We start from the raw sequence: 19,860 nt of genomic DNA on the forward strand, positions 1-19,860 counted from the left end.
ATTCAGACACAAAGCTCAGTGTTGTGAGAACTAAAAATGAAAAGGTTCTCAGTACCAAAATGAAAAGATCTTACTTTTTGTTCTCCAGAAAAAATTTGCCCCACTCACCTTTTCACCTGAAACATGGCTCTTCCAAATCAAGATTTCTGTCTCACTAAGCCCTAGTTCCCTGAGAGAAGCAGTCTCCTGGTCCTTCTCATGCAGTGTCTGGAACTGGGACAAAGTCATAGTCCCAGCTGCTTCCTTCCCAAAGGGCTTGTACATAGTACCAGGAGCAAAGCTCTCTTTCTTAGATACACATCTGCAAAACAAGCAGGAAGAGAGTAAGAACATCTTCAAGTTACCACAATTCACAGAAATGGGGCTCGCCATCAAGAGGTACAATGAAACTCAGTGGCAATTTCTCTCTCACATACTATTTCTAGGCTGAAGCACCACTGTAATGATATGGAACTCCACCAATAATCCAGGACTAATGACTGAATCAAATATTTATTTATTGGGTATCTACTACGCATCAGAGACTGTGCCAGGTACTGAGGATTAAACAGTAAAAAAGATAAAAACAATTTCTGCTTTTGTGGAAGAACTGTAGAAGAGAGGCAAGTAAACAGGCAATGATAATACTGGATTATAAGTGCTATGTATGTTAAAGGAAGATACAGGAAACGTACTTAGCCCAGATGGAGTGGGATATGAGAGGCTTCCTAGAGGAAGAGACACAGAAGTAAAACCCTGCCTAATAAGTAGAAGTTTGCCAAGGAAAGCGGGCTGGGAGAGGAGTGTTACATCCAGACTTTAAGAGGCATCTGTCACCTGGAGGTGAGGGTCTACGATAGTCTGTTTGCAAAACCAATACCTACTCCTCAATGGAGACACTGGTATCAAGTTGATGCTGAAGGAGGCTTTTCAGCTGCCTCTCCCCTTCTGTTTCCAGCTCCTCCAGGACATGCTCATCACTCTTCACACAGCTATTTACCCTGGAATAGATACAAGAATATATGTGGAAAGCAGAAGAGACAGTTAATCTCAAAATATATTCTTTATCTATATTATCTACCATTAGTGATCCCATTTGTTCAAAGACACTTCTCTATTTGTTGTCCTTTATCATTCATTCCACAAACATTAACTAAATACCTGCTTACACACAATGAATGCACTGTGCTAGGTACTGATGGAGTCAAAGATATTCAAGACAGAGTCTTTATCATCAAAAAACTTGCAATTTATTTAGGGAAAGGTAACAGATACGTATGTGTTGAGTGCATGTGCGGGGCAGAGGGGAAGAGGGGGAGAGAGAGGGAGAGGGAAAAGGACAGGGAGAGAGAGAGGGACAGAGGGAGAGAGAGAGGAAGAAAGATTTTATATCTTTTTTTTTTTTTTTTTTGCGGTATGCGGGCCTCTCACTGTTGTGGCCTCTCCCGTTGCGGAGCACAGGCTCCGGACGCGCAGGCTCAGTGGCCATGGCTCACGGGCCTAGCCGCTCCGCGGCATGTGGGATCTTCCCAGACCGGGGCACGAACCCGTGTCCCCTGCATCGGCAGGCGGACTCTCAACCACTGCGCCACCAGGGAAGCCCAAGATTTTATATCTTTTATATCTTCTTTATGAAGCATATGCCAAATCAGTAGTTCACAGAAGAAAGATAATTGGGAGGCAAGGTAGTAAATGAAGACTTGGGAAAGGTAATTCTTACACTGGCATTTGAAGGATTGAGTATGATGAAGGAAAGAACAGGGAGAACGAGTATGAAGAGACAGAAATATGTTCTGGGGGATAATAAGAAGTTCAATTTAGCTGGCATTCATGTATGGGAGCCTTGGGAGATCATGTCAGAAGGGTAATTAGACTCAGATTGTGAATGGCCTTAAATACACCAACTAAGAGGTCTGGACCTTAATGTACACGTAATAGAAAGCAACTTATTAGGTAGTTAAGTGACATGGTACAAGCGATGGTTTAGGAAAATGAATGTGGTTATAATAAGCCTTATGGAATAGTATGGAATAGTAAGAAAGAAACCAGAAGAACTAGTTAGGAAACTATAATTTATCAAGCATAAGGTGATGAAAGTACAAACTGGAGTGGTAATAGAAATTGAAAGGAAGGGTTAGATGAGAACGGCCTTTTGAAGGTAGGGGTAAGGGAGAAGTGAAAGATAACCCTGAATTTCAAGCTGTGTAACTGAGAAATGGGACCAATGAACTAAAGAGGAAGTTCCAGATGGACTAAATGGTTTGGGAAAGGGAAGTCATTATTGTGTTAGCCGTGTTGAGTCAACTACCTATTACAATTGAAATACCAACATGAAGTATCAGGAATGCTCGCTCCAAAGGCATACTGAGTCTGAGGTGACAATGTGATACTGGCTAAAAGGAAAGTGATAGCAGAACTGTAGCATAGATAAGAGTCTGAGGCTGCATACGGAAATCTTTAGTCATCTGTGTTGTCAGGATCTGGAGCTGCGAGAGAGGAGAAGATTACCAAAGAAGGGAGTATAGAAACAAAGATCAAGGGGGTCATAACATTTTATAGCTTAAGCACTACTGTGTAGAAATCTAGGTAATGCTAATATGAGCTAACTAACCCTAAATAATGAAAAACTCTGAGTGTAAAGAAATAGCAGGACCATTTAAGTGTGCAACAAATGATTATAAAGACAAAAACAAAGTGAGTTAATCCCATGAGGAAAATAAATATTAAATACCTTTCTTAAAAAATAGCCCTTTACTACTGGGGTTATGATGAGACGTAAAAGATGTATCTCCCATAATTATAAGCAAGATTCCCATACTTTAGACAGACTTATACCAACTTTGGGAAATTTTAAAGTATCCATAGGCCCAGGGTTTTCAAAAATTCCTTTTCAGTATCTTAATCGTTACTTATTGTTTAGAATTCTGAAAGTTCCTGCTAAGTTTAAAGTGGCTTTGAAATGAATAAACCATAGCAAAATACATCAGTACACATGAATTTCAAAAAGAAATGTGGAGTGAAAAAAAGCAAGTCACAGAAAAATTCATGTAATATGTGTCTGCGTAGAGTTGAAAATTGGATAACACTAGCAACACTTTGTTTAGATATAAATTCGTATGTGATAAAACTATTTAAAAAGAAAAAAGCAAGGGAATGATTAACGCAGAATGCTGGCTAGTGATCCCCTCAGGGATGGAAGAGAAGCACTCAGGGAAGGGCACACAAGGGACTTCTGATACTGTTCTATGAATACTGTATCGATGATACTGCTGTTATCAAATGATACAGCATCCATGCTACTGATACTAGTAATGTTCTGTTTCTAAAGCTTGTAGTGAGTACGAGTCTATTATTATTCCTTAACCTGTATATATACATTATTTTGCATGTATGAAAGATATCATAAACATTTTTTAAAAGTCATTTTTGAGGCAAGGAAAATCAGAAACTTTTTTGAAAAAGATGCAGAAACTGACAGTGCAGGAGACCATTATACCAGTAAGAATTTAAATGCACCGCTCTATTCCAGAGTGATTATTCTACTTGCAGAATGAATACAAAACTAATTTAATGAGGATCCTTTAAAAAGGCTTTGTGTACTGTCAATAATTGTAAGCTCAGGCTTTCAACAAAGACCAGCCACGTTAAAGCTGCCATTTCCTGCAGAACCAGTAGGGGGAACCGCTCGCAGCGGTGCCTTTCTTTTCTCACAGTACGCGGAACCGGTTTGGCACCCTGCTTCTAAATTTGTAACAACAAAGTATCACTTGCTTACTTTAAGACCTGAAAATGCTACATGGTCTCTGAGCCCGAGAAAGTCCTCTTTAACACACAAACACTGCGAATAAACGGGCCCACCCTGGGCCCCTTTCTGAGAATGGGGTGGAGGTAGGGCGGGACAGGGAGGAGCTGGCCCGCGTTTCTCCGGCGCAGGCCGGTTTCATCAAGCGGCCAAGACCCTTGTACCTGGGTGGGTCCGTCTGAAATAGGAAGGAGTCACAGCATCCGTCCCGGGGCCGGCGCCGTTGCCTAGGTGCCTGTGCCGGGAGGACATGCCTACGGGGACCGGCAGCAGCGGCAGCCCTTCCTGAACTTCGCCCTACAGGCCTGTCCAGCCCGTCTCCCCTTTTCCCTCCTCCTTTGTCTTCCCGCTTACACGAAACCGCGTCCCCAGAACGTGACATAACCCCAAACCCAAAGTAACAAAAGCCACTTGAAGAGTTAAAAGATAGAACAGACCTCCCTTCGCCGTCTGCTCTCAGACAAGCCCTTACCTCTTCATGTTTCCACAGGCCCCTAGCTCTAACTTGGGTAAATAGGCCGCGGACTTCGAGTCCCAGAACTCTGCGCGGCCGACTCTAAGGGGATTGTGGTGGAGCGCAGGGCTCTGGGAATTGTAGTCTCGCGTAGCTAGGAACCCAGAGTACGTACTGAGCAACCGGTATATTGTGAATTGTTCAAGTATTTCTCTTGGATTTCTTGTATAGGTTAAAGGTAACATCCAAAATATCCAGCTCATAAGCCTAGGAGTCGCCTTTGACTTCTTGACTCTCTCATCCAGTATCACCAAATCCTGGCCCCTCTAATTTCCCTCGAATGTGTCCCTATCAACCCTGCTTCTGCTTTCAAGGACTTCTTATCCTGCATCCCACCTACCTGCTGTTTCCAGTCGAGCCTCTGGTTCATCCTCTGCAGTGTTACCAGAGTGATCAGACTCAAGTTTGACCACATCACTAGCACAAATGGTTCTCCTCTGTCTCTAACAGAGGCTAAGACATTGTACTTCCTATCCTGAGAATCAGAAACCCACGTGTGTTCAGGCCCATGAATGTTTTTATTGATAATTACAATGAATCAAGAGAGTGGTAGAACACAGTGGTTAAGAGAATGGGCTCCTAGTTCCCGGAAATGGAAATACAAATGTCCTTAAGTACATGAAAAGAAAGATGTTTAATCTCACAAGTGACATGTAAATTTCAAAGTACACTGACTATAAAATACCTGATGTGTACTCCTCAAAACTGTCAAGGTCATCAAAAACATGGAAAGTCTGAGCATCTGTCACAAAAGAATCAAAGGAGACATGATGACCAAATGTAATGTGGGATCCTGGGACAGAAAAGGGCCCTAGGTAAAAAAATACGGAAATATCAATAAATTATGCACTTTAGTTAATAATCTATCTATCATTATCATTATCACATCTATCATTAGCTGTGACAAATATACCAGAGTTATTTAAGATGTTAACACTAAATAAAACTGAGTGGAGGAATACAGAACTCTGTACTATGCAACTTTTCTGTGAATCTAAAACTTCTCTTAAAAAATAAAGTTTATTTTCTAAAAGTACATTAAAATAACATTTTTCACCCACCAGATTAGTAAAGATCCACAAGTTTGAGAACACACTTGTTTTGTTGAGATTGAGGGGAAACAGGCATTCTCAGTACACTGCTGGTAGAAACATAAATTGGTACCTCTGTGGAAGGCAACTTGAGGATACAATTTAAATCATAAATGCACAATTTAAAGGAAGAATTCAACTTATCCTCAATACTATGTATCCTCAAGAAATTAATTTTATGTGTACATATCTAATTATAGGCTATACAATTTTATAAACTATATATATTATAAAATTTTGTATATATATAAAATTAGTCATGCAACCTTGTTTATAATAACAAAATACTGGAAACAACTTAAATATCCATGAATGTTATACATCCATTCAATGGAAAACTATGCAGCAGTACCAAAGATGACAAAGTTCTCTATGGACTGCTACTGAACAATCTCTAAAATATATTTAGTGCAAAAGCAAGGTACAGCACGATGTGTAGAGTATTCTTCCATTTTAGTTTTTAAAAAAGAAGGAATATATGTATGTGTTTGCTTGTATAGGCAATAAAATACCTCTGAGAAAACATAAGACAGTGATAAGTAAATGATTCCGGGTTAAGGGAACTGGATGGTGAGGGATAAAACTTTTCACTTTATCTCCTTGAATTTTGAACCACATGATTATATTACCTAGTCAATATAATTTTTAATTAAAGAGAACCCTTCTTATATCACAAAGAGCCAAAGAAGAAAAGGATCATGGGTTTGGGGGGGGTCACACTGCTTGGATTCTCAGTTCCCACAGTTATTGACAATATAACATAGTAGGCAACCTGGACTTGAACTTTTGTTTGGCAAGTTACAAGACTATGTAAGTTTCATTAAGCTTCTTTAACTGGTCTAGGCCAGTTTCCTCATCTGTAAAATGGGAATAATTCTTCAGAATAGGGTGACTATAAAGTACTACACAAAAGAATGTTTTTTGTTTTTTGTTTTTTTTGCGGTACGCGGGCCTCTCGCTGCTGTGGCCTCTCCCGTTGCGAAGCATGGGCTCCGGACGCGCAGGCTCAGCGGCCATGGCTCACGGGCCCTGCCGCTCCGCGGCATGTGGGATCCTCCCGGACCAGGGCACGAACCCATGTCCCCTGCATCGGCAGGCGGACTCTCAACCACTGCGCCACCAGGGAAGCCCAAAAGAATGGTTTTAAAATCACTTGCAGCGTGGTCATCTATGAGCAAATATTCCAAGTTTATCCAGTAGGTTCAGACTTATTTAAACTGTCTGTATTGCCACACTCAAGTTAGAGGATAAGACCAAACAGCAGCTACTGGAAGACATCATACTTCCTATCCTGAGAATTTCTAACAGATGAGAATGTCATGGAAAGTACTAGAGTTACCCAAGCCCTAGCATATGCAAATGACTGTGCTCTTGAAGCACCCAGGTGAATGAATGCAGCTCTAACATGCACCATTTTGTGGTTTTGGCACAGAACAGGGATGGAATCTAAGCAAAAACAAAGTGTGGGTCATAACATAACCTGCATTAAGTAAATCCTATATGGTGGTGGGCTGAATTCTGCTGCTCAACCAAACTGTCCAATTGACACATTGATCAACAAGCAAATGGAAGAATACACCAAAGTTGCTAGTGTGTCTGTCCCCTGGGAAGGTGGCAAAGGGTGGAACAGATTACTACACTGACCACCACACCAGACTTGTATACAGCTTCCTATAAAACATACATTCTATTGGTACTGAAGTGATACACACTACATTACAAATCCACTAGGTGGGATGAGTGGAGAATGAATGGCTAAAAAGACATACATGGAGTGGAATTACAACTACAAAGCAAGGTCATAAGGAAGTACTCTATGTACCTGTGTATAACTGTAGCCAGTCCGAGTGGTAGGTACCAAGGGACAAATATTCAGAAAATTGCGCTAGAAGGAAAACCAGGCTATTTCTAGCTCTGCCAAATTTATTACCTGTGGAATAACAGCTATTCCATTTCCCCACAGCATCCTCTCCCCACTTCAAAAGGATATCAGACAGTATATTAAAAGCTTTGAGATTTCTAGATGTTATTCATGGGCACAGAGATCTTAGCACGAGGTAATTTCACAATTTCACCCCCAGAAGAGTTTATGACAAACTGAAAAATATGCCTCATGTGTCTTTCTGACAATTTAACAAGGTTAGTTTAATTAAGCCAGAAGTTCCTCCTTAACATAGACATATTTTCAGGCTTTGTCCTTTTTAGGTGCTTTGTTCACAGCACACTTCTGATGAATACATTATGAAGCAATTATAATTTCCAGATATGAAAGAAGATGCTAAAACCAAAAATCTTCTCTTGAAGAGGGATAGCATCACTCATCTAATATTAAGAGTAAACAACTGTGCATGTCTTTCAAATCCTCCAAATGAGATAGCATAAATGCTGTCTTTTTCAGAGGACAAAAAAAGTAGATAAGCACTGGGAAAGTGTCAGCATGACAAATTTAAGAATTCTCCTTCAGCTAATATCTTAGCTGGTCTTTAACAACGGCTGCGGGGGAGAGGGGTCTCAAGATTCCAGTACCTAACATAAACGTAGCCTTAAAATTACTTGCAAGAATAGGTTATTTCTGATCTTTTAATTAATATCTGTTCAACAATGCCATGTCTTTTAGACACATGTTAGAACTAGAGTCAGAGGGAACCTTAAAAACGATTTAGTCCAAGGCTCCAAACAGTACACTGAGATCTACCAGTAAACCCACAGTATTACTACATTGACCTGGAAGTCACTTGCCATTCACACGCCTCTTTTTTTTTTTTTTTTTTTAGCCTTTTTTTTAAACATCTTTATTGGAGTATAATTGCTTTACAATGGCGTGTTAGTTTCTGCTTTATAACAAAGTGAATCAGTTATACATATACATATGTCCCCATATCTCTTCCCTCTTGCATCTCTCTCCCTCCCACCCTCCCTATCCCACCCCTCTAGGTGGTCACAAAGCACCGAGCTGATCTCCCTGTGCTATGCAGCTTCTTCCCACTAGCTATCTATTTTATGTTTGGTAGTGTATATATGTCCATGCCGCTCTCTCACTTTGTCCCAGTTTACCCTTCCCCCTCCGCATATCCTCAAGTTCATTCTCTAGTAGGTCTGCGTCTTTATTCCCATCCTGCCCCTAGGTTCTTCATAACCATTTTTTTTTTAGATTCCATATATATGTGTTAGCATACGGTATTTGTTTTTCTCTTCCTGACTTACTTTACTCTGTATCACATGCCTCTTTTATGTCCTGGAAAAAAATATTAGAACTCCCAATGCAAAGTCAACAGGAGTACTGTAGTCTCCTCTTTCTTTATTTTACTGAGGAAGTTTACAGTAAGCAAGTACTGGTAGTGAAAAGACATAAAGGAATCAAAAAACTTGTGAGAAATGAAAACTAGTTTCTTCCAGTTGGGAAAATCTTCATATGGTCCAACTCTTTCATGTTATAGACAAAAGATAATGCTCCAAATGAAATTATCTGTGCAGTTAATTAAGCAGGGACAAGAATAAATCCAGTATTTCCTTCTATATACTATGTTCTCTTTACTGAATGTGGAACTTAACGTATTCACAGACTACAAGAGTTGAATTGCCAAAAACAATAGGGGAAATGTCTTTATCTAGGATAATAATATTGTATTCAAACATTAAAGATTACTCAAGATAATACTCAAAAGCTGTTTACCTACAGAAATCATCCATAAAATTAAATGGTCTCTGTAATTTTGAGAGGTAATGAAAACTTACCTGATTACAAGCTGCTACTTTGAGAAGTGTGGGTAGGAAAAAAAGAGGCCATGTAAGTTCTGATATTTGGTTTACTCATAAGGTGATGTAAATCACTAATACTCATTTCAAAAATATATTCTTTCCATAATATGTACCCTTCAGGATGTTCATGTTCAGTCAGTACAACAGAAATTCAGCTCAGGAATTACAGGCAATTAAGCTTTAGTCACTCAAAAACTTATAAGTAGTTTATTTTAGTGTTATACTTTTATTTTTCAGAGCTTTGCCTTTATTTATGACTTAGGTAAAACATGAAACACAAGAAATCAGACTGTTTCCAAGCTAAGAACAATGCTTTTTCTTGAAAAACAGATAAACAAATACACAAACCCCACAACTATAAATCATATGCTAAAACCAAGTAAAACATCAGATTATCTGGACATCAAAAATAAACCAATTGCCTGAACCATACCCTTTTTAAAATAACCTAAATCAAGTCCCAAATCCATCCTAACTCTTCCTCCCTTCTCTGAATTTCTATAGCATACTTTCTGTACTTCATAACACACTTCCTTGTATTGTCTATACTGTTTTTTTATACAGACAGGCATTAAGTATATCTCAAAGTAGACAGTAAGTTCTTTTGAGGAGAGAAACTTTACAGTAGCTAACACTATACGTTGAACGTTAACAGGCACCCAGTCAAGACTGGTTGGCATCTATTTTTTGGCAAACATTTCTTTATGATCTGGTTGGAGTGAAAAGGACAATGCGTGCTGCTGGTAAGATATGGAATCTAGCAGAGTAAGCCGTGAACTGCACACACAGAGTCAACATCAAATAGGCTGCTGTCTAGACAGAAGAGGTGATATAGTTTTGATTTGCTAATACTAAATGCCAAACTACAGTATCATTCCCAACAGCACAATATTTAAGTGGGGGAAAAATACATGCAGCCTTTATTGCCACCAAAGATTAAATATTAACTGTAAATACTACTCTAACAAACACCATCAAAATTTGTAGGTAATGTATAATCCAAAAACAGCATGCTGAAGATAGGGTCATTCAATCAAAAGCAATCCTGACATTGCATTCCTGCTCCCTGTAATGACGATGCTCGAAAACTTCTCTCTCTTCTACATTCCTTTGCAGCACGCCTATAAGGGGAAAAGGCACACATCATTACTCAGAGGACAAAATATCCCAGGAACATAACTTACATTCTCCCTTCAACCTATGATTGACAAAACTTTACATGTCAATTTTTTTTTTCCATGCTATGCGCCTTGCAGGATCTTAGTTCCCCGACCAGGGATTGAACCCGTGCCCCCTGCAGTGGAAGTGCGGAGTCTTAACCACTGGATAGCCAGGGGAGTCCCATACATGTCAATTTTAATAGCTTTAAGTATTAGAAAATACAGAGGAAGAGAAAAACATGCCTCTGTCTGGTTGGAAACTATTGCACAAGACTGTTCTTGATTGGCTCTCCCTAGCTTTCAGGGAAGTAACAGTCTACCTGACATTTGTATTTTGTTGAAGAGAAGTGTTAACTGCTTTTTACTCATTACAGCCTAAAGGTGTCATACAGGATGGTCATGAAATTGAATGTGTGGATTTTGGTAGGTCTTTGCTGCCTATAAGCAAAGTAGTACACTGAATATTTTCACATTTCAGTTCCTTTCTAATGATTTATTTAACTTGGTGGTCCTTAATTTGCTCAGGGGCAGAACAACACAAAATACCATTAGTTTCACCATATAGAACAGTAACTTTCTGCAGTAAAAATAAGCTGTTGGGGGCTTCCCTGGTGGCGCAGTGGTTGAGAGTCCGCCTGCCGATGCAGGGGACACGGGTTCGTGCCCCGGTCCGGGAAGATCCCACATGCCTCGGAGCGGCTGGGCCCCTGAGCCATGGCCACTGAGCCTGCGCGTCCAGAGCCTGTGCTCTGCAATGGGAGAGGCCGCAACAGTGAGAGGCCCCAGTACCGCAAAAAAAAAAAAAAAAAAAAAAAAAAAAAAAAAAAAAATAAGCTGTTGAAGTAAGTGTGATAATCTGAGTTTTTCTGTTAATGTGCACAAATAAATTTGGTCATTTGTTTTAGTATTCATTAATGCTCACTGGTTGATAAGCAATAACTGGTGCCAAAAATTTACGGAAAACTTTACAAGAGAAAAACTAAAAAATGTGGAACAATATACTTTAATTTTCTTCAGCCAATTGGAAAAGAACCAATGTTTTGCAGTTTTTGAAGTATAATACCTCATTCTATCTTATGACATATAGGCATTCCGTAAGATCACACCTTTTAAGAACAAGTGATTTAAATGATGGTTGTCTACTGAAAGGCTAGGAGAACAGTCTGGGAAAACACAACTCCTTTCTGTTGTAATAACTAACTGCAGGGACCAATTTTTTACCCCTGAATAACATTTTTCAATGTGACAGAAACACAAATGAGCACTACAGCAAACCATTAACTTGAGGCCAAAGGTGTCAACATAAGCACAAACTACTTAATTTGCTGATTGATACATATTAAATGCAAGAGTACTTTTATAAGCATTTTTAAAAATCAATGAAATGTCGAAAAACACAAGTCAGCATTATTAAGAGAGGCTTACCATAAATATTTTGTCATGGCTTCAAATTGAATTCTCAAGACTATCTCTGTATTAACATACTTTACGTTTTTCAGGAGTTTCATTCCTTAAGGGCAGAAACTGCACCTAGGCACTTAACTGCCCAGAGTTCTGGTCCCATGATATGCGTCAGTGATTGTCCCTGCAGGCCTATTAAATTATACATCATACTAGAAGTAAAATGCTAGTAATAGTCAAAATTTGATGGGAACTATGCCATATACATTTGACATTATTAAAAAAGTAATTGTACTGAACAATATGAAAGTGAAATTAATAAAACAACTCCATTCACAGTAGCATAAAAAAGAATTAAAACACTCAGGAATAAACTTAGCAAATGAACTATAAGACTTGTACACTGGAAACTATAAATCATTGCTAAGAGAAACTAAAGAAGATCTAAAAAAATGAAGAGATATTCCATGTTCATGGATTGAAAGACTCAATACTGTTAAGATGTCAATTCTCCACAAATTGATCTACAAATTCAATGCAATGCCTATGAAAATTCCAGAAGGCTACTTTTGTAGATAGAGACAAGCTTTAAAATTTACATGGAAAGACAAAGGACCCAGAATAGCCAAAGCAATCTGAAAAAGAATAATAAATTGCAGGAATTACACCACCCAATTTTAAAACATACTACAAAGCTACAGTAATCGAGACAGCATGGTATTAGCATAGGATAGCCATAGAGATCAATGGAACAGAAATGAAGTCCACAAATAAAACCTTATATTTATGGTCAATTCATTTTTAACAAAGGTGCCAAGACAATACAATGGGAGGAAGCATAGTCTTTTTCAGCCAATAATACAGGGACAACTGCATATCCACATGTAACTGAAGTTGACCCCCTACCTCTAACTATGAACAAAAATCAACTCAAACCTCTGTAATAACCTATATGGGAAAGAATCTGAAAAAGAATAGATATATGTATATGTATAACTAAATCACTTTGCTGTACACCTGAAACTAACACAACATTGTAAATAAAGTATACTCCAATATAAAATAACAATTAAAAAAAATCTCTCAAACACTTAAAAATCCTCAAGAAAATTCTAGCAAACCAAATCCAATAACATATAAAAGGAACTAGAAACCAGGACCAAGTAGAATTTATTCCATAAACGTAAGGTTGAATCAATGTTTAAAAATGTGTCAGTGTAATCCACCATATCAACAAGTTAAAGAAGAAAAGTCATATGATTATATCAACTGATGTAGAAAAAGCATTTGACAAAATCCAGTACTCATTAATAATAAAAATTAATGATAAAAAAAGTCAGGAAAAGAGTGGAATTACCTCAAGTTGATAAAAAGCATCTACAAAAAAACCTATACCTAAAATTATACTTCCAGTGAAAGACTAAACTCAGAAGCAAGGCAAAGACGTTTGTTCTCACCACTCTTATTCAACATGGTCCTGAAGTTCTAACCAGTGTAATGTGAGAAAAAGACATAAATAGCATACAGATGGGGAAGGAAAAAACAAAATTGTCCCTTTTTGCAGATGATGTAACTACTTATGTAGAAAATCCCAAGGAATCAAAAACAAAACAAAACCCCAAAATACCAAACTCCTAGAAGTGAGTTCAGCAGGCATACAAGATCAACATATAAAATTGTGTTTTTATGTACTAAAAATGAACATGTGGAAACCAGAATTTAAAATGCAATATCATTTACAATCACTACAAATAAAATGAAATACTTAGGTATAAGTCTGACAAAACCAAAACATATACATGATGTGGATGCTGAAAATTACAAAATGCTGATGAAAGAACTCAAAGAAGACCTAAATAAATATTGAGACATACTATGTTTATGGATGAGAAGAATCAACACAGTAAAGATGTCAATTTTCCCCCAAGTTGATCTATAAATTTAATGTAATTCCTATCAAATCCCAGCAAATTTTCATGGAAATGCAAAGAAATTAAAATAGCTAAAACAACCCTGATGGAGAAAAATAAAATGGGAGAAATTACTCTCCAAGATATTAAGGCTTACTATACAGCTACATTGATTAAGAAAGTGTGGTATTGGTGGAGCGAAAGAAATATAGATCTACGGAATAGAGATCCCAGAAAACAATTTGATACCCATAGAGGAAAAAAAAGTTCATCTAAACCTCACATCTTATACAAAAATTAACTCAAAATGGATCACAGCCTTAAATATAAAATATAAAACAATAAAACTTGTAGGAAAAAACAGAGGAGAAAATTGGGGGTATATAGGACTACACAAAAAGTTCTTAGACTTCACACCAAAAGCATGATCCATAAAAGGAAAAATTGATAAACTGGACTTAATTTTAAAAACTTTTGTCCTGTGAACAACTCTGTTAAGAAGAGACAAGGTACAGAGTATGAGAAAATATATGCAAACCACATAGCTAGCAAAGGACTAGTATCTAGAATATATAATGAACTCTCAAAACAACAGTAAAAAAAAAAAATCTAATTAGAAAATGGACAAAAGGCAAGAACTGACATTTCATCAAAGAGGATATACTCATGACAAATAAGCACATGAAAAGATGTTCCACATCATTAGCCATTAGGAAAATGCAAATTAAAACTTCAGTGATCTCACTACATATCTAGCAGAATGGTTAAAATGAAAAAGAAAAGTGAAAATACCAAATGTTGAGGATGCAGACAAATTAGATTACTCATACATTGCTGGTGGGTATGTAAAATGGTACAGTCTCTCTGGAAAACAGTGTAACCGTTTTTAAAAATAAAACTAAAGACGCAACTACCCTATGACCTAGCAATTGCACTCTTGGGCATCTATCCAAGAGAAATGAAAACTTATGTTCACACAAGACTCTGTACATAAACATTCATAGAAGCTTTACTCATAAGTAGCCAAAAGCTGGAAACATCTAAGATGTACTACAACAGGTAAATGTGTAAACAGACTGTAGTACATCTAAACCATGGAAAACTACTCAGCAGCAAAAAGGATCAAACCACTGATACACATAGCAATTTAGATGAATCTCTGGAGAATTATGCTGAGTGAAAAAAAGCCAACCCCTAAAGGTTACATGCTATATGATGTCATCTTATATAGTATTTTGAAATGACAACATTTTAGAAAGGTAGAATAGATTAGTGGTTGCCAAGAATTAGGAGGCAGGGAGTAGGGGGGATATGGTGGGAGGGAGGTGGGTGTGGCAATAAAAGGGGAATATGAGGAATTCTTGTAGTAATGGAACTATTCTGTATTTTTACAATGGTTGTGGATATACAAACCTACACATGTGATAAAATTGTATATGATTAAACACACACACACACGCACACACACACACACACACAAGTAAAACTGTAGAAATCTGAACAAGACAAATTTTATCAATGTTAATACCCCAGTTGCAATACAGTACTACAGTTTTGTAAGATGTTATCACTGGGGAGAACTAGGTAAATTATAAATAGGAACTCTATATTATTTCTTCAGGACCTATACTATTCCTTACACTAAATGTGAATCCACAATTACCTCAATAAAAATTTCAATTAGTATAAAAAACTAACCCACACAAATAAGGTTTTGATTCCCAATTTCTTCTAGAAGTGCCTGCTGAGTAGGCACATAATATGACCCCCAATTTATGTGAGGCAAGAGTTTTAACATTTATTCTCACTGCTTAATATGGTTGGCCATCGTTTCAGCTTCCAATATGGGTTTCCTCATTGTTGCATGCCTGCTAAGCCAAAGACAGATTTTAAGGTTTTAGTTACTGTAGAATATACTTCAGTATTAGGTTAGGCTGCTGTTTAAAAGCAACCCTGGGGCTTCCCTGGTGGCTGAGAGTCCACCTGCCGATGCAGGGGACACGGGTTCGTGCCCGGGTCTGGGAGGATCCCACATGCCGCAGAGCAGCTGGGCCCGTGAGCCACGGCCGCTGAGCCTGCGCGTCTGGAGCCTGTGCTCTGCAACGGGAGAGGCCACAGCAGTGAGAGGCCCATGTACACCCCCCCCAAAAAAAAGCAACCCTGAAATCTCAGAAGTTTAACCTAATTAAGGTTTATTTCTCATTCAAAAAGTGGAAGAAGGAGGTAGGAAGGGGGATAGAGGGGAAGGGAGGGAGGAAGAAAGGAACACAGGGAAGGAGGGGGAAAAAGAGAGAGAGAGAGAGAACACTGTCCTCCCACTTATCATAGGTACTTTTAAGAAGATTCCCAGGTTATTGAAACTAAAGTAACACTCAGAATAAATATATTTGAATTCTTACTGTTAACTGTGATCTGATGGGAAGAACAGTGTTTCTAGAAGCATACAAAGCTCTCCACTCTGCCATGAGAATTCTCATCCTGATCTCACCACTGATACATTAAGGTGGTGTTGGGGGAGACCTTCAAGGTGGTGGAAGAGTAAGACGTGGAGATCACCTTCCTCCCCACAAATACATCAAACATACATCTACATGTGGAACAACGCCTACACAACACCTACTGAACGTTGGCAGAAGACCGCAGACTTCCCAAAAGGCAAGAAACAAGATCAATAAAACTAAAGCTGGTTCTCTGAGAAGATAAACAAAATTGATAAGTCATTAGCCAGACTCATCAAGGAAAAAAGGGAGAAGACTCAAATCAGTAGAATTAGAAATGAAAAAGGAGAAGTAACAGCTAACACTGCAGAAATACAAAGGACCATGAGAGATTACTACAAGCAACTCTATGCCAATAAAATGGACAACCTGGAAGAAATGGACAAACTGTTATAAAAGCACAACCTTCCGAGGCTGAACCAGGAAGAAATAGAAAATATAAAAAGACCAATCACAAGCACTGAAACTGAGACCGTGATTTAAAATATTCCAACAAATGCAAGGATTCTTCAATATACGCAAATCTATCAATGTGATAAACCATATTAACAAATTGAAGGAGAAAAACCATATGATCATCTCAATAGATGCAGAGAAAGCTTTCGACAAAATTCAACACCCATTTATGATAAAAACCCTCCAGAAAGTAGGCATAGAGGGAACTTTCCTAAACATAATAAAAGCCATATATGACAAGCCCACAGCAAACATCATCCTCAATGGTGAAAAACTGAAAGCATTTCCACTAAGATCAGGAACAAGACAAGGTTGCCCACTCTCACCACTCTTATTCAACATAGTTTTGGAAGTTTTAGCCACAGCAATCAGAGAAGAAAAGGAAATAAAAGGAATCCAAATCGGAAAAGAAGAAGTAAAGCTGTCACTGTTTGCAGATGACATGATACTATACATAGAGAATCCTAAAGATGCTACCAGAAAACTACTAGAGCTAATCAATGAATTTGGTAAAGTAGCAGGATACAAAATTAATGCACAGAAATCTCTGGCATTCCTATATACTAATGATGAAAAATCTGAAAGTGAAATCAAGAAAACACTCCCATTTACCATTGCAACAAAAAGAATAAAATATCTAGGAATAAACCTACCTAAGGATACGAAAGACCTGTATGCAGAAAATTATAAGACACTGATGAAAGAAATTAACGATGATACAAATAGATGGAGAGATATACCATGTTCTTGGATGGGAAGAATCAACATTGTGAAAATGACTCTACTACCCAAAGCAATCTACAGATTCAATGCAATCCCTATCAAACTACCACTGGCATTTTTCACAGAACTAGAACAAAAAATTTCGCAATTTGTATGGAAACACAAAAGACCCCGAATAGCCAAAGCAATCTTGAGAACGAAAAAAGGAGCTGGAGGAATAAGGCTCCCTGACTTCAGACTATATTACAAAGCAACAGTAATCAAGACAGTATGGTACTGGCACAAAAACAGAAAGATAGATCAGTGGAACAGGATAGAAAGCCCAGAGATAAACCCACGCACATATGGACACCTTATCTTTGATAAAGGAGGCAGGAATGTACAATGGAGAAAGGACAGCCTCTTCAATAAATGGTGCTGGGAAAACTGGACAGGTACATGTAAAAGTATGAGATTAGATCACTCCCTAACACCATACACAAAAATAAGCTCAAAATGGATTAAAGACCTAAATGTAAGGCCAGAAACTATCAAACTCTTAGAAGAAAACATAGGAAGAACACTCTATGACATAAATCACAGCAAGATCCTTTCTGACCCACCTCCTAGAGTAATGGAAATAAAAACAAAAATAAACAAATGGGACCTAATGAAACTTCAAAGCTTTTGCACAGCAAAGGAAACCATAACCAAGACCAAAAGACAACCCTCAGAATGGGAGAAAACATTTGCAAATGAAGCAACTGACAAAGGATTAATCTCCAAAATTTACAAGCAGCTCATGCAGCTCAATAACAAAAAAACAAACAACCCCATCCAAAAATGGGCAGAAGACCTAAATAGACATTTCTCCAAAGAAGATATACAGAATGCCAACAAACACATGAAAGAATGCTCAACATCATTAATCATTAGAGAAATGCAAATCAAAACTACAATGAGATATCATCTCACACCAGTCAGAATGGCCATCATCAAAAAATCTAGAAACAATAAATGCTGGAGAGGGTGTGGAGAAAAGGGGACACTCTTGCACTGCTGGTGGGAATGTGAATTGGTTCAGCCACTGTGGAGAACAGTATGGAGGTTCCTTAAAAAACTACAGATAGAATTACCATATGACCCAGCAATCCCACTACTTGGCATATACCCTGAGAAAACCAAAATTCAAAAAGAGTCATGTACCAAAATGTTCATTGCAGCTCTATTTACAATAGCCAGGACATGGAAACAACCTAAGCGCCCATCATCGGATGAATGGATAAAGAAGATGTGGCACATATACACAATGGAATATTACTCAGCCTTAAAAAGAAATGAAATCGAGCTATTTGTAATGAGATGGATAGACCTAGAGTCTGTCATACAGAGTGAAGTAAGTCAGAAAGAAAAAGACAAATACCATATGCTAACACATATATATGGAATTTAAGGGAAAAAAATGTCATGAAGAACCTAGGGGTAAGATAGGAATAAAGACGCAGACCTACTGGAGAACGGACTTGAGGGTATGGGGAGGGGGAGGGGTGAGTTTTGATAGGGCGAGAGAGAGTCATGGACATATACACACTAACAAACGTAGTAAGGTAGATAGCTGGGGGGAAGCAGCCGCAAGGCACAGGGATATTAGCTCGGTGCTTTGTGACAGCCTGGAAGGGTGGGATGGGGAGAGCAGGAGGGAGGGAGACGCAAGAGGGAAGACATATGGGAACATATGTATATGTATAGCTGATTCACTTTGTTATAAAGCAGAAACTAACACACCATTGTAAAGCAATTATACCCCAATAAAGATGTTTAAAAAAAAAAAAAAAAAGACAACCCTCAGAATGGGAGAAAACATTTGCAAATGAAGCAACTGACAAAGGATTAATCTCCAAAATTTACAAGCAGCTCATGCAGCTCAATAACAAAAAAACAAACAACCCCATCCAAAAAAAAAAAAAAAAAAAAAAAATTCACATTCAAACTTTTCTGAATGTGTTCAAAGCATTGTTTTAGAGTTGGATCATTCTAATCAGGATTCAAACCAGGTAGGCAGGAATAAAGAGGTAGACATAGAGAATGGACTTGACATGGGGTGGGAGGGCGAAGCTGGGGCGAAGTGAGAGTAGCACTGACATATGTACACTACTGAATGTAAAATAGTTGGCTGGTGGGAAGCAGCAGCATAGCACAGGGAGATCAGCTCTGTGCTTTGAGATAACCTAGAGGGGTTGGGATAGGATGGGAGGGAGGCTCAAAAGGGAGGGGACATGGGCACATGTGTATGCATACGGCTGATTCTCTTTGTTGTGCAACAGAAACTAACACAGTACTGTGAAGCAATTGTACTCCAATAAAGATCTATTTAAAAAAAATAAAAATAAAAATAAAATATTCCAACAAACAAAAGCCCAGGATCAGATGGCTAAACAGGCAAATTCTATCAAATATTTAGAGAAGAGCTAACACCTATCCTTCTCAAACTCTTCCAAAATATACCAGAGGAAGGAACACTCCCAAACACATTCAACGAGGCCACCATCACCCTGATACCAAAACAAGACAAAGATGTCACAAAGAAA

At 38.2% G+C, this 19,860-nt stretch overlaps 2 protein-coding genes across 3 annotated transcripts in view; both read right to left on the reverse strand.

Moving 5' to 3' along the window:
* RBM41 (RNA binding motif protein 41) overlaps positions 1-4,316 on the reverse strand; it is a 69,417-nt gene extending 65,101 nt beyond the window's left edge. For both annotated transcript variants that reach the window (XM_032619986.1, XM_032619985.1), the window contains exons 1-3: positions 4,254-4,316; positions 864-980; positions 109-301 (exon numbers count right to left, since the gene is read on the reverse strand). In XM_032619986.1, coding sequence (XP_032475877.1) covers positions 109-301; positions 864-980; positions 4,254-4,261 — 318 coding nt within the window. In that variant the 5' untranslated portion in view covers positions 4,262-4,316. The remainder of the gene's footprint in view (positions 1-108; positions 302-863; positions 981-4,253) is intronic.
* A 5,013-nt stretch (positions 4,317-9,329) lies between these two features.
* NUP62CL (nucleoporin 62 C-terminal like) overlaps positions 9,330-19,860 on the reverse strand; it is a 67,234-nt gene continuing 56,703 nt past the window's right edge. Inside the window, exon 11 of the mRNA XM_032618953.1 lies at positions 9,330-10,266. Coding sequence (XP_032474844.1) covers positions 10,175-10,266 — 92 coding nt within the window. The 3' untranslated portion in view covers positions 9,330-10,174. The remainder of the gene's footprint in view (positions 10,267-19,860) is intronic.

The sequence above is a fragment of the Phocoena sinus genome, chromosome X (genome assembly GCF_008692025.1).
Source record: "Phocoena sinus isolate mPhoSin1 chromosome X, mPhoSin1.pri, whole genome shotgun sequence".
NCBI lineage: Eukaryota > Metazoa > Chordata > Mammalia > Artiodactyla > Phocoenidae > Phocoena > Phocoena sinus.